The sequence below is a fragment of the Callospermophilus lateralis genome, chromosome 2, assembly GCF_048772815.1.
Source record: "Callospermophilus lateralis isolate mCalLat2 chromosome 2, mCalLat2.hap1, whole genome shotgun sequence".
Taxonomy (NCBI): domain Eukaryota; kingdom Metazoa; phylum Chordata; class Mammalia; order Rodentia; family Sciuridae; genus Callospermophilus; species Callospermophilus lateralis.
The window spans coordinates 136,414,515-136,429,184 of record NC_135306.1 but is presented as its reverse complement, the minus strand read 5'-3'; the positions used below and the strand labels follow the sequence as shown (position 1 = coordinate 136,429,184).

Genomic DNA, 14,670 nt, shown 5'->3' with positions numbered 1-14,670 from the left:
TCTAGTATAATTCACTACTCAGATGACTTTTAGTAAATGTAACATTTGTCTACTGAAAGTCCTTTATGTACAAAGAGAAGGAAATCATAGTGTCTACCTCATGTATTATAAAGACTACATGAGTTAATATTTTGTTGTTGTTGTTATTTTTTGGTTCTGGACATCAAATCCAGAGCCTCACACATGCTAGGCAAGCATTCTACCACTGAGCCATGTTCCAATCCCATGTGATAATATTTGTAAATTACTTAGGACAGTCCTTTTTATATAATGTCAAACTTCACGAAATAAGAGTATTGTCTTACATGTTAATACACACACTATAATTTTCTTGCTCTACTAAGAAATCAAATTTTAAACAATGACTAGTACTTGAGGCATCAAATGAATAAGAATTATTTAATAGTGTATTATTCCTAAATCAAATTTATAACCAAGGACAAAGTACAACAAAATAATAGTACTTTCTACTTAAGATGACTTTTAAAAGCTGTATGAATTGAAATTAGATCTTTCTACAAACTCTTGAAATCAGGTAAAAGAACTACACATGATAAGAAAAACTGGCCATTAGGAGGTGGGCATCTAGCACATATCTTGGTAACACTACCCCAAATTCCAGCCTTCACTCTGTCTTATGACAGAAATCCTACTGATCAGTCTGATTGTATGCTACTTGCAGTCCTTCGATAGGAAGTTTGAGAAGTTCTTTTCCAAAATGGGAAATACCAGGACTTGGCCTCCTTTACCCTCAGAGAGTACATTTTGAAAAAGCAAAGTCTCAGCTTCTTCTCCCAATGAAGATGACAAGAATTAAAGGAAACATAACTGGAACACAACATTTACTGTTAATTTTAGTTCTTAGTCACAACTAATAGCTTGTACCAGTTAAGATAAAGCAATGGAATAAGTAAGACCCAATCTCTGAGGTCGGGCAGAAAACTTGCACAAACTCTACTAACTGCCACCTAGTAGCTGTATGACCTTGGACAAGCCTTCTAGATCACAATGAGCTCCATCCCACTTTCTGACTTAGTCCTTTTCTGTGACAGAGTAGTTGAATTTCTAAAAAGTTTATAAGTGGTTCTCCTGCCTCTGGGACTACACTTTTGAAAACCACACCAATTGTGGAGCATTTGGTGACCTTAGCTATCATATAATAAATATATGTTAAGACACCTCTACCACTACATTTGCTTAATTGCTTTGATTCCCACAAGTGAAGAACTATCCTGGGTCAAATTAGAAGTATTTTCTAATTTTAAAAAATGCTAATAAATTGTATTTTGGGCTGTAGAACATTATTTGAGAAATCTGAAAACTGGTTGAATCTTAATCCTTCCAGTATACCTAGGGATTTGCTTAGAATCAAAATATTTTTGACTTTCACTTTTACATATCTGCTGTAAGCAGTTTAAATCATGAGACATTATAAAGTACTTTGAATTAAATACATCTTCTGAAATCATTGTGTGATTTTGAAACTGTGCACTTCGTAGTTCCTCAACTAAGTTGCATATTAGTTAATTAGTAAATTAGAAGGAATGTAAGTCAAACTATTTAAGAATCTCTTCAATCTTCAGATGTTTTAATATGTATCTTTCAAATTTCTTTATGGTTTCTATTCTCCAATTCTCTTTCTGGATCACTATAAAATATTTAAAATAGGTTTAAAAGGTTGATTTCAAATCAAATAAATTAAATGTGCTTCATTCTCCTAAAGATTTAACCATGGGCTTTTTCCCACTTTATAACAAGCATGATAAAGTGTGATATCTATCATCCAGCTTCCTAGAAAGAAGTATAACTAATAATATAAGATAAAGTGTATGAAAATGCCAAGCCATTGCCTGCCACCTGGTAGTTGATCAGTTTTTTAACATCATTCTCAGGATAACACATCGTACCACTTATTCATAAGAGAATATTTCACAGCATAAGTTCGTGATGTGAACGTCTTTGAAGGCAGAAATGTTTTTGGATTGTCAAATTATAGAAAATAAAAATTTCAAAACATTAAGTGCTTGAATTCCATTCTAGACAAATTATATCCAAATTCCAGTTATCAGATAAGCATCAATATTAAAAACAAACAAAAAAGCCTCCACAGAAATATCGGGGGAATAATGAAAGAGAAAGATGGGTTGACAAATTAAAAGTTTCCTGTTATCATTCATATGAAACTATGTTTATAAATTTCCCACAGGAATGTAGTATGCAAACTTTAAGGCATAACATTAGAGAATTTGGGGTACTGTCACTGACTTTTGTAAAGATCTTTGAGCCATTTTGGCATCTGTGATTATTAACAAGTTTTCCAACAGACTTCCTAGACGTTTCGTGGATACGAGTAAGACAATAATATAATTTGCCCCTTTATTGCCGGGTGGCCAGCATCCCACCAGCTCAGGAACCTGCTTAGAAGGTGTGAACTGCCTAGGAAAATAGAAAGTCTGAAATACTTAGAAAGAAATAGAGACAGAGCCGGATATTAGATAAAATGGTGAGTGTCTGATAGGTCTTCTAGTCCTGAAAGGAGTTGGAATTGAACAACTGAAGAGTGGCCCTGATTCTTTATTTAAGGGGCAGTACATAAAAGGCAGGGATAAAGTTTCAGCGGGAGGAGTCTTGCTTCTAGCTGTGACAGAAGTCTTGCAATAAACAGGTTGATTGGCATTTTGGCAAGCCACACCCACCTCCCAGAGGCTGTGTGGCTCCAGCAGGTCACCCTATCTTCGATGCTGTGCTGAACTTTTGATGGAGCTAGGTAGGAAGCCACATGAACCAGGCAAGGTTGCTGCTGGCAATGCTGATACCAGGTTTTCCCGCTTAATGCCTTCAACATCGTTATACTTCACGCATAGTTCACATATGGGTCATGGATGGCTCCTGGCACACCTTTCTGTATTTCAATGCATTTTGAAAATGGCAAGTCCACAAATTCATTTCAGGAGCATAGTAAGATGAGTTTTCCAAGATGTATCAGTAATGTAGTGCAGACACTGCTCAACTCTGGTAAATAGAAAAGAGCAAAGATTTTGGAATCTATCAAAGCTATGTTCAATTCATTGATTCCAAATACTAGCTTGAATTTCAATATGCTACTTAAATTTTATAAACTGCAGTTTTCTCATCTGTAAATTAGGAATAGTGATAAAAAATTTTATCATACATAACACTAAGATGCAAATGAGATTATGTACATGAAAGATTTTGAAAAGCTGGATGTATGTAATTATTAATATTCAGTGCCTGAAATTTCCTTTTGGATTCATTCTTCCAGCAAATAATAAAATCTCAGCAAGAGAAGCTACTGATGCAGCATAAGCATTTCTATTTTTTAAAGGTAATTTCACCCGTCAAAAAAAAAAGACAGAGAATTTTAAGTAAAATAGAAAATAGTTATTCATATTTTAATATTATTTGCTTCTATCATATTTTATCTATTTTATCACTTGACAAGTACCAGATAGAGCTCTCTGATGATCCCTTATAGGTTTTATGGTGAAAAATGTATCTTTCCTATTCCAAACCTCTGTTGGATGTAGAAAGGAAGAATTGATAAATATTTTATGGTTGTTTTTCTTTTAAATACAGAGACATGCAAGACTCTGATTTTGACTATGGAAAAATCAAAGCAAATTATTTGATCCCTACTTCTGAGGCATATCCAGTCTATTTGAAGAGACAAGTACATATTTCAAATTTGTTAATATAATCAGATGCCTGTTGCAAAGAGATTGGCTTCAACCTCATACTCTTAGAATGATGGTAACCACCCACCCCCAGCCCCTGACCCCAAATGACAATCTACTCTATTTCCTGATTGCCTCAGGAGTGTGTGATGTTGGATGAGGGCAAGAAGCAGGCAGGTTTATGTAAATCAGTGGAGCCCAGGAAGGAGGGGGTGTCTGGTGTGAGAATGGGACCTGATGGCGTGGAGTGGCAACAAAAGACTTTTCTGTAGTGGGAGTGCCCGGGTTCTTGGCTTGCTGCTCCCATCACCAACACACACTTAAAAACACAGCCATGTTATAGAAAAAAGTAATTCCTACTCAGGAAGCACCTCTTTGTGCCAGATCTGTACTAGATATTCTCATATATGCTGTAAAAATTAATCTTCACTACAACCAAAAAGATGAGTATTAGTTGCCCTTTCTTTTGCCATTGAAGAAACTAAAGCTCAAAAAAGAGAAGCAAGTTGACAAGAGTCTGACAAGAGTCCAACTTTTCAATAAGGAATAGGTCTGCAGAGCTCTAAAAATACTTTCTTTACAGCAGTACCTTCAAACAGGAATAGATACAATTCTGTAGGTTCACAAAGACTCTCTAAAGGATCCACAGCACAGAGAATTTTAAGAAAATTTATTTTCACGTCCTCTTCAAAGTTTAGGACCAAGAGGGTTCCTGAGGCTTCTCCTTTACCATTTCCCCTCACCTTGTCCTTTTCGAGAACATTAGGAGAAAAGCTTATTTCTTATATATATGCATGCATTACAAGATAGTGTTTGCCCAGAAGGGGAAAAAATTTCCAGGGTACCAAAAGTTGGAGAATACAAAATATTGACAACAATATTGTCAAATGAATGACTTTAATGATCAGAGAATACAGATTATATGAGTGGTTTATAATAAATTCATAGTTTATAATATTGCTTTTATCAAAATATTACTGACTGAGTTGTTAGATAATGGGTTAGATTATGAAAACTTATCTTTATCCTGAGTTATGTAATTTTGGCATAGAAAATTCAAAATGAGTACAAATGCTCAAGTGAAATTCTTATATATTTTTTTGATTTCCAGTTTATTATTCTTTAAAACATTTTCACAGATTTTTTTAAAAAATTCAGAACAAAATTCTGATACTGAACTCTGTCCTTACTAAGATACTATTCATCCCTGAATATTTAAATTAACTTTTATACAATCTTTTATCAATCTCATAGGTAATACATATTCAATAAAATTCTACTTTAATATTTAAAAACTGTTTTGTAAAATATTTATGTATGTGATTTTGATCAATTTAATGCAAGCTCTATCCAGAAAATTAGACTAGTATTAACATAAAATTTTCAAAATTATTTTAATTAATATATCTCTTTATTACAAAAAAAGCATAATGCTGGGCTGGGGATGTGGCTCAAGCGGTAGCGCGCTCGCCTGGCATGCGTGCGGCCCGGGTTCGATCCTCAGCACCACATACAAAGATGTTGTGTCAGCCGAAAACTAAAAAATAAATGTTGGAAAATTCTCTCTCTCTCTCTCTCTCTCTCTAAGTTGAAACCCTTAAAAAAAAAAAAAAAAAAAAAAAAAGCATAATGGGCTAGTTATTATTTTTATTTTAGTGGACATAAAATTTTTTAATTTATGGTATGTAAAGTATGTTTTGATACATGTATACATAAGAACTACATGGAGGCAATTAACATACGTATTACATACTTATACTTATCATTTCTTGGTTGTGAGAAGTTTTTAAATCTACTTTATTACCACTTGTCTTTTTAATTAATATTTTTTATTGGTGCCTCATATTTGTATATTATGATGGGACTTGTTAGATTTATATACATGCACATATGCACATAATATGACAATATAATTTGGCCAATATCATTCTCTAGGATGTTTTTTTTCCTTCCCCTTCTCACTTCCTTCGTCCCTTTCCTCTACTGATCACCCTTCAATTTTCATGAGTTCTGCCACTTCACTAGTTTTTCCCCTCTTTTCCTTCTACATATAAGACAAAACATAAGATCCTCAACTGTCTGTGTTTGGCTTATTTTGCTTAACATATGTTTTCAAGTTCCATCCATTTATCTGATAATAATATGATTTCATTCTCCTTTATGGCTGAATAAAAGTCCACTGTGTATTTATAGCACATTTTCTTCATCCATTTATCTATTGATGAACACCTAGGTTGGCTCCACAGCTTGGTTATTGTGAACTTTGCTGCTGAAAATATGGATATGAATGTATTGCTAGAACATGCTTGACTTTAATTCTTTAGAGTAAATACTGAAGTATGGTATTTCTGGGTCATAACATAGTTCCATACCTAGTCTTTTGAGGAACCTCCATACAGATTTCCATAGTGGTTGTACTAATTTACAGTGCCACCATCAATGTAAAAGTGTTTTTTTTTTTGCCACATCATATATCAATTATTAATATTGTTTGTATTCTTGATGGCTGCCATTCTAACTGGAGTCAGATGAAATCTCGGTGTAATTTTGATTTGTGTTTTCCTAAGAACTACTAATCTTGAAATATTTTTCATATATTGTTGAATATTTGTATTTCTTTTTTTATACTGTGAATTAAACCCAGGAGTGTTTAACCCCTACATCACTCACCACCCTTTTTTATTTTATTTTTTTATAGAGAGACAGGGTATTGTTAAATCAGTTAGGGACTTGCTAAGTTGTGGAGGTTGGCTTTGAATTTGAGATCCTTCTTCCTCAGCCTCCTAAGCTCCTGGGATTACAGATATCTGCTACCACACCCAGCTATAGACATCTATTTCTATTTCAAAAGCAGAGAATTTTTTAAAAAGGCTATGAATATCACCTATGAGGATATTTCAAACTAGATCACGCTAGAATACATTGAAAAAGAAGGCTGTGCCCTAAAAAGTCCCACACATAAAAGTGAAAGAGGAGTCTATCCTAATAGACGCATAAAACCCAAGACAGGATTACAAGAAATATTAAGAAAACAAGGTAACTGAAACTTCCTAAAGTGCATAATTCACCAGCAACCAACTCCAAAGTTGTTGAAATAGATAAAATATCAAACAAAATATTTAAAAGAATGTTCATCAAGATGATCAATGAAATCCAAGATAACACAGAAAAAAACTGAATAAAGACAGCAAATCAAACAAAATACTTGGTTGAAAATCTCTCTGTTAGAGTAGACCATGTTAGAGACAGAATGCCAGAGCAGAAAGACAATGTGGCCAACCCTGAACATTTTAACAGTATTAAAATAAAAGTAATTATGACCATAATATACAAGAATTCTAGGATAACATTAAGATTTAAGAATGAGGGCCTGGGATTGTGGCTCAGTGGTATAGTGCTCGCCTAGCATGCACAAGGCACTGGGTTCAATCCTCAGCACCACATAAATGTAAAATAAAAATGTTATATACACCTAAAACTTAATAAAAATATTTAAAAATATTTAAGAATGAAGGGAATTAAAGAGGAGTGTGAGATGCAAGCTAATGGCATCAATAACCTCTATAGAGAAATAACAGAAAAATTTCCAAACCTTGAGAAGGATATACAGGATGCATTCAGAACTCCAAATAGACAAGATCAAAAAAGGAATCTCTTCATGACACATTATAATTAAAATGTCTACCATAGAGCCCAAACACAGAATTTTAAAAGCTTCAGGAGAAAAATATCAGGTCACATTTAGAAGCAAGCCAATCAAAATTACTTCAGATTTCTGAGCACAAACTAAAATCCAGGCGGGCTTGGATTAATGTTTTCTAAGTCCTGAAGGAAAATAACTGTCAACCTAGAGTGCTATATTCAGCAAGTTATCCTTCAGAATTGAAGAAATAAAAACCTTCCAAGATAAGCAGAAACTAAAGGAATTTATAACTAAGCTGACACACACAAAATACATAAATACATTACACAGAAGAAATTAAAAAAATAAACCTCTATCTTACAAATGGACAAAACTCATTTGAAGACTAGCTAAGCAAACAAGTATAAGACCAAATTAAATATTAGAAATAAATCCAAATGGCAAGAATTAATAAACACCTTTTATAATAATATTGAATGTAAATGATATCAAATCTACAATGAATAGACATAGGTTGGCAGAATGAATTGAAAACCAAGAAACAACCATATATTAAAAATTTTTATGAATTTTTTGTGCTTTTTACTCATACTAACAGTAGAATGTATTTTGACATATGATACATACAAAGAGTATAACTTCCCATTCTTGTGGCTATACATGTTATGAATTTACACTGGTTGTGTATTTATATATGAACATAGGAAACTTATGTCTGATTTATTCTACTGTCTTTCATATTCTCACCCTTCTACCCGCTCTCTTTCTTTCATTCTCTTTTCTCTAATCCAATGAACTTCTATTCTTCCCTATCCACCTCATTGTGTGTTAGCATCTGCATATCAGGGAGAATATCCAGCCTTTGTTTTTTGGGGATTGGTTTATTTCACTTAACATGATAGTCTCTAGTTTCATCCATTTACTAGCAAATGCCATAATTTCATTATTCTTTATGGCTGAGTAATATTCCATTGTGTGTGTGTGTGTGTGTGTGAGAGATTTTCTTTCTCCACTCATATGTTCAAGGACACCTACTTTGTTTCCATAGCTCTGCTATTGTGAATTAAGCTTTTACAAGAATTGATGTGGCTGTTTCACTATAGAATGCTGTTTTTAAGTCCTTTGAAGACCCAGCTACATTTTATTTGTCTACTATAACATCTGCAATAGTATTAATAAAAAAATAGAAATGGTGAAGTAAAAAATTGCCAACAGCAAAAACAATAATAGCCAGGAACTAGATCTGACATTAAAGTGAACAGCAAGTGTCAACTATGCCATCTATAGTACTAATAACCTCAGCAATATGAATGGTGAGGACCAGAGTTAAAAGATGGTAAAAATACAGTTGATTAAAAGAAAATAAAATGTAATAGGTAGTTTCTTAACACCATATGATATACTGGAAATTGGTATCAACTATTACCACCATGTGACACACTAGATCTCCTAAACATACTCCTCTTATCTAATTGAAATTTTGTATACTTTGACCAGAATTTTCTCAATCTAATTTAAAAAAAAATGTTTTCATCATAAAATATGTCACATTTAGGAATAATTCTATGAGAAATTAGATTATAAAAGTTAAGCTGAACATAAAAAGGAAACTCTATAAAGTTCCAACTATGAGCTCATTTAGGTATTTTTTATATGAATGATGTTATCAAATCATTAAGGTAAAAGCACTTTTAGAATATTTTATAAAAATACATACTATTGGTCATGGCCCTGAATTATATTCTCTGAAACTATTTATAATTATTCATAAAACAATTTGAAGCCTACTTAAGAATATGAAAGAAAGTGTGTAAAATTTCATGCATTTAGAGTTTTTCAAAGACAGAAATGTTGTCCTCAATGACAAGATTTATTGCTACATAAGAAATGCAGTAAACCCATGCATTTAAGAACTCAGGCACCACAGTGAAATAGGGTTCTGTTCTAAACCCTACGCCTTCTATTCTTTAATCTTACACAAATTTCTTCACCTCTGTAAGCATTTTTCTTTCATATCCATAATAATGTAAGTGCCTAATTTGTATGATCATTCTCAACCTAAAATGAAATCATTATATGAAAATCATGATAAACTCTTTGAAAAATGTTTACACATAGTAAATGCCATGTATATTGTTTTAGTCAGATTTTGTTTTGTTTTTTAACTGCTGTGACTAGAAGGACCCAACCAGAACAATTGCAGGGGAGGAAAAGTTTATTAGAGGGCTCAGGGTTTCAGAGGTCTTAGTTCATAGAACCCAGTTCCATTCCTCAGGGCTCAAGGTGAGGCAGAACATTATGACTGAAGAGTTTGACAGACGGAAACAGCTCACATGATGATCACAAAGCAGAGAGACAGATTTTCAATTGCTAGTTACAAATATATACCCCAAAGAGACACCCCAATTCCCACCTCCTCCAGCCACACCCTACCACTTCAGTTACCACTCAGTTAATCCCTATCAGGGGATTAATTCACTGATTGGGTTAAGACTCTCCCAACTCAATCATTTTTCCTCTGAACCTGCTTACATTGTCTTACAAGTGAGCTTCTGGGGGACACCTTACATCTAAATCATTATATATGTGCATATATATATTTTATATATATAATATATTTATATATATTTTTTATATATATAATATTTTTTCCATAATAGTTATTTTAGACAAGGAAATCCCATGAAGAGAGAACTGTATGTTATGAGGGTAATTTTACAGAGATCAGTGATTGGTACGGTCTTTGAGAATGAGTCACATTATGACCTGGTATCCATAAGACTGTCAAGGATGAATTATAATATGGGAGGTCACAAATTTTGTGCTTTCTCTTCTTCCAGATACCCACATTAAAGTGTTCTCTGAATCTGGAAAGCAAGGGGACATGTAATGGACTAAAAAGAACTCTAAGTGCTATTGCAAATTGAAGTAAAAAATGACTATGCTGATTATTATAAAATGCTCTTATCACTTTGAAGTATTGAAAGGAGGAATAATAGAAGTAACCAGGGGAGCACAAATTGGCTCAGCCTATTCCATCTGCTTAATCCATCAATTATACTCAATTTAATACCATTCAATTGCACAAGATTTATTGAATACTCACCAGGTATCCTGAATGTAAGGAATCCCAATACTGAACGAATTTTCTTATTGATTTGATTTTGAATTAGGCTTTCCATTGAAGTTGTAAAGCAAATGAGATAATTGCTTATATTTTTAATCATTTAGGTAAACTAATTTTTTTTTTTTTTTGCAATTTTCTTTTGACCAACAGGATTTGCTAGTCCACTTACTGGGATAGCAGATGCCACTCAAAGCAGCATGCACAATGCTTTGCACATCTATATGAATGGAACGATGTCACAGGTGCAGGGATCAGCCAATGATCCCATTTTTCTTCTTCATCATGCCTTTGTTGACAGGTTGGTTGAGACTTTTTCATAAATTATGTGTTTGTTAGATTTAAATATAGTAAATGTCTATCAAATGTGACTTTAGTTATCACATAAAAGCAAATAAATTTTTGTCATTTGTTTTTTTCAGAAGGATATCCTAAGCCAATGATTTGTATTCAATGTTTTATAAAAGAAGTGTTTAGTAAAGAGAGAGCTTTAAGGGAGGGAAGAGTAAGGCTGGATATGAATGAGAAGAAGCCATTTTAGGGTACAATTTTATTTGAAGTCCTACACTCAGCCAGGTCTTGATAGTTTATAGAGTATATTTCAGTTTGTAAACCCTTCCTAAATAGCCATTAACTGCAGATTGCCCTGAGGTAGGAGATATAGAACTCCCAAGGACAGGCTAGCTGTCTGCTAGGCTATATGGTTCTAGTTCCTAGACCTTCTTAAAGCATGTAGTTAAGAGTAAAACCATTAACACACAAGATTAATGAGGTAATCATTGTAGCATACTAAAGAATATTGAAAGAACAATGTGTGGTTACATTCATCAAGAGGATAAAGTGATTATTTCAGGATTTTGAGTGTTCAGACTATGATTTCAAAAAAAAACCTTCTTTATTGTGTCTGAAGCAAATATACCTACTGGTGGGAGACGATTTGTTTGAAGGTGGTCATTTGGACTTTAGAGAACCAACTAGAGTTTCTAACTTCTAGCTCTTCAGGACTTTCTCAGACAGAGCAATATGTTGGAGTGGTTGGTGACAGTGTGGACCAGTGTTGGGGGAGCACTCTCTCAGTGCTTTCTGGCTGCCATGAGCTGAGCAGCTTTCCCCCTCCATGCCCTTCTGCCATAATGTTCCTGCAATAAATTTAGCCATTCATCAACTCAGACCTATGAAACTGTAAGCCAAAATAAGTCTTTCATTCTCTAAGTTGTTCTTGTTAGCTTTTCATCACTGTGACTAATGTAACTAACTAACCAGGTTTCCACTATATTTATAAGTGAAGAGGTAGTTCAAACATAACTTTTTCATAGCTTCTTCCACTACCCCAAGGCACTTGCACCATTCTTTTGGGTCTTTAAAATTTTTTGTGTGAGCCAGATGCCATGGTGAATGCCCATAATCCCAGCAGCTCAGGAGGCTGAGGCAGGAGGATCATGAGTTCAAAGCCAGACTCAGCAGTTTAGCAAGGCCTTAAGTAACTCAGTGAGATCCTGTCTCTAAATGAAATATGTAAGAGGGCTGGGGATGTGGCTGGATTCAATTTCCAGCGCCAAAAACAAACAACACAACAACAAACTTTTGTGCTTCCCTTTCCATAGATTAAAACATATTATAATTGTCCAATTACTAGTTTACCTAACAAAATCTTGAATTGTTACTTCACTTTTCATTTTATCTGACACATCTTTTTTTTTAATTTATATTCTTTGTACTCAGCATAATGCCAAACACATCATCATTTAAATGAATAAATGAAGGATTACAATGTCTAATTATGGTGTTCTAACTAGAAACCTAACTAGGAGAAGTGATTTAAGTATATTATCTACTACCCTTTCACAAAGTATACTGCAAATACATTTAGTGAACTCTTGTATATAATGAAAAATTCAGTATCCATTAAAATTATGATGTATATTTAAATTGTTGTGTTTTAAATGTTTAGTATATATTTAAGTAAGGAATGAATGTTTTAGAACAGAATACTTAATAATATCCTATTTCACAAACATATGCATTTGTATTCATATGTGCATATGTTTATGAATAGAGCCAAGAAAGGATATTGATTCATATTGATAATTTATTTCTGGTTAGTAGACTTAGGCATGAACTTTATGTTCTCTGCACTTATTTGTTATTTTTTGAAGTGGGCATAGACACTTTTGCAATAATACTAATAGTGCCAATTCCCCAAATGAGACAAACAAGCAAACACAGAAATAGGGTGAAATGTGCAATCATTTACCTAGAGCTCTGAAAGCTGCTTCACATTCTGTCCACATCCTTTTAATCTATTTTTATTAAATAAATTGCTGGTGATTCTTTTTGTGAATCCTATCCTCCATAGATTGATTGAATGAAGAATTGTACTAGGCAGTTGAGCTCAGGATGCTATGTCACTGTCTGTCTGGCAGCAGCTTCTAAAGTGCTTGCAGTTTAGCACAACCTGCTCGTGGTGAGGATTCTACATTCAATGACTCCAGACACCTTCTTATTTCTGCAGGCTTTCAAATTCCCTATATGGAAATAGTCTGAATTGAACTAACTCTTGCTTATCTATGTCTCGATTTCAGATGATCTGTTTGGTCTTATGTTACACATTGGGCAGCAATGTTTCCATTTTCAAGTTTTACCAATAGTACTAGTTTTTATGTTGATAGCAAACTCAGGAAGGAATAAAAAGTGTTAGTACTGGATGGTGTGTAAGATAAATGCCAGAGCAGCAGAAAGCATCTTTCTAAACATGTTCCTTTGCTTTGCATTTCACTGTCTAAGAAAGCCTTCCATGGAGAAAAGCAAGCACTCCTCCATACACCTGCATCCATTCATCTGTTCCTTCAACAAGCATTAAATACCTCTAGGTGTCATATGCTATATTAAAACATGAAGATCAAACCATTGTTAAATACTTTCTTCTCCACCTAATATTCCCTAGACTAGATATGTAAAGAAACAAGCAACAAAAAGCAAAATGCAACTTCCTTAGTAATAGTTACCGATAGGCCAGGATATTTGGGAGTGAAGAAAAGGATACCAAGGAAGTAGAGAAACCAGAGCTGTTCTTTTCAGCCCCTCTATCTATAGCACCTAACCCCTTGCCTCACACACAGTGAATATTCAATGAGCAATTCAATTCTATTGCTTAGAATATAATTTTGATCTGAAACCTTTTGAAGAATGAATAGGACTTTGATTCATGACTTTTGAAAGTAAAACAATCAATGGGGAACAACATAAGAAAGAAACAGACAATAGCCAACAGTTACAACATTTTTAAAATCCTAAAACCACAAATAATATTTATTTGAAAATCTATTAGGTACCAAATTCTATGTGTGAATTGATTCATTTAATACCTATGGGAATCCCGCCATCCTATCTGGTAAGTGTCATTTTCATTACATGGATGAATACAATGAATACAAATGAACTACAGAGGTTAAGTAACATGTACTGTGTGCTGCTTCATAAAGAATTGAAAAACTCGATTGAAGGAATGTAGAACTATGTATATGACAGAAAGAGGATCTTCTTCCTCCAAAGGGGAAGCAGGAGCAGTCAACACAAGTGGTTATTTTGAACACTTGTAAAGCAGCATGGGTACTGCAGTAGGAAGTGGTCCAAACAGAACAAATTGATTAAAAAAAAAAAAAACCTCAAAAGAATTCACATTAGAGAATCTGGATTCTAAGTGTGAAGATAAATTCTGTAGTGAAAGAACCATGAGCCCTAGAGAGTCAGAGGGCCGCTGAGCATGACCTGGTACTGTGTCATGGTTCTGTAATATCTTGGGGAAATTGCTGAACCATTCTGAGTCTCTCTTTATTTAGTAAATTGTGGCTGTGATACTACCTTCCTCAGGGGTATGTGAGTTTATACTTTACAAACTACAAAGCATTGTGCAAAAACTAGCTCTCATACAGAGAGTTTTAGAAAAGCATATACAATATATTTTTTTCTTTAGTCATTATTTTCTAAGCACTGTCTACAATTGGTAAGATCTCAGCAACTCTGCATAGCTTATCTTTTGAGTGCATGGGAATTCTGGCTGGGTGCAAACCTAAAGTAACACATTCCAGGAATGGCTAACCTGCCTTGCTCCTCAGCTACAGATTAATTACATCTCCTGGAGTGAATTCTTGGCTGTATTTGTCAGTGAGGCTTCCCTTCCATTCTGCTCCCCTGTCCAACCCTCCCAT

General features: G+C 33.9%; 1 protein-coding gene across 1 annotated transcript in view; it reads left to right on the top strand.

Moving 5' to 3' along the window:
* The window catches only part of Tyr (tyrosinase), a 96,807-nt gene that overhangs the window by 21,531 nt on the left and 60,606 nt on the right, over nt 1-14,670 (top strand). The window contains exon 3 of the mRNA XM_076843894.2: nt 10,616-10,763. Coding sequence (XP_076700009.2) covers nt 10,616-10,763 — 148 coding nt within the window. The remainder of the gene's footprint in view (nt 1-10,615; nt 10,764-14,670) is intronic.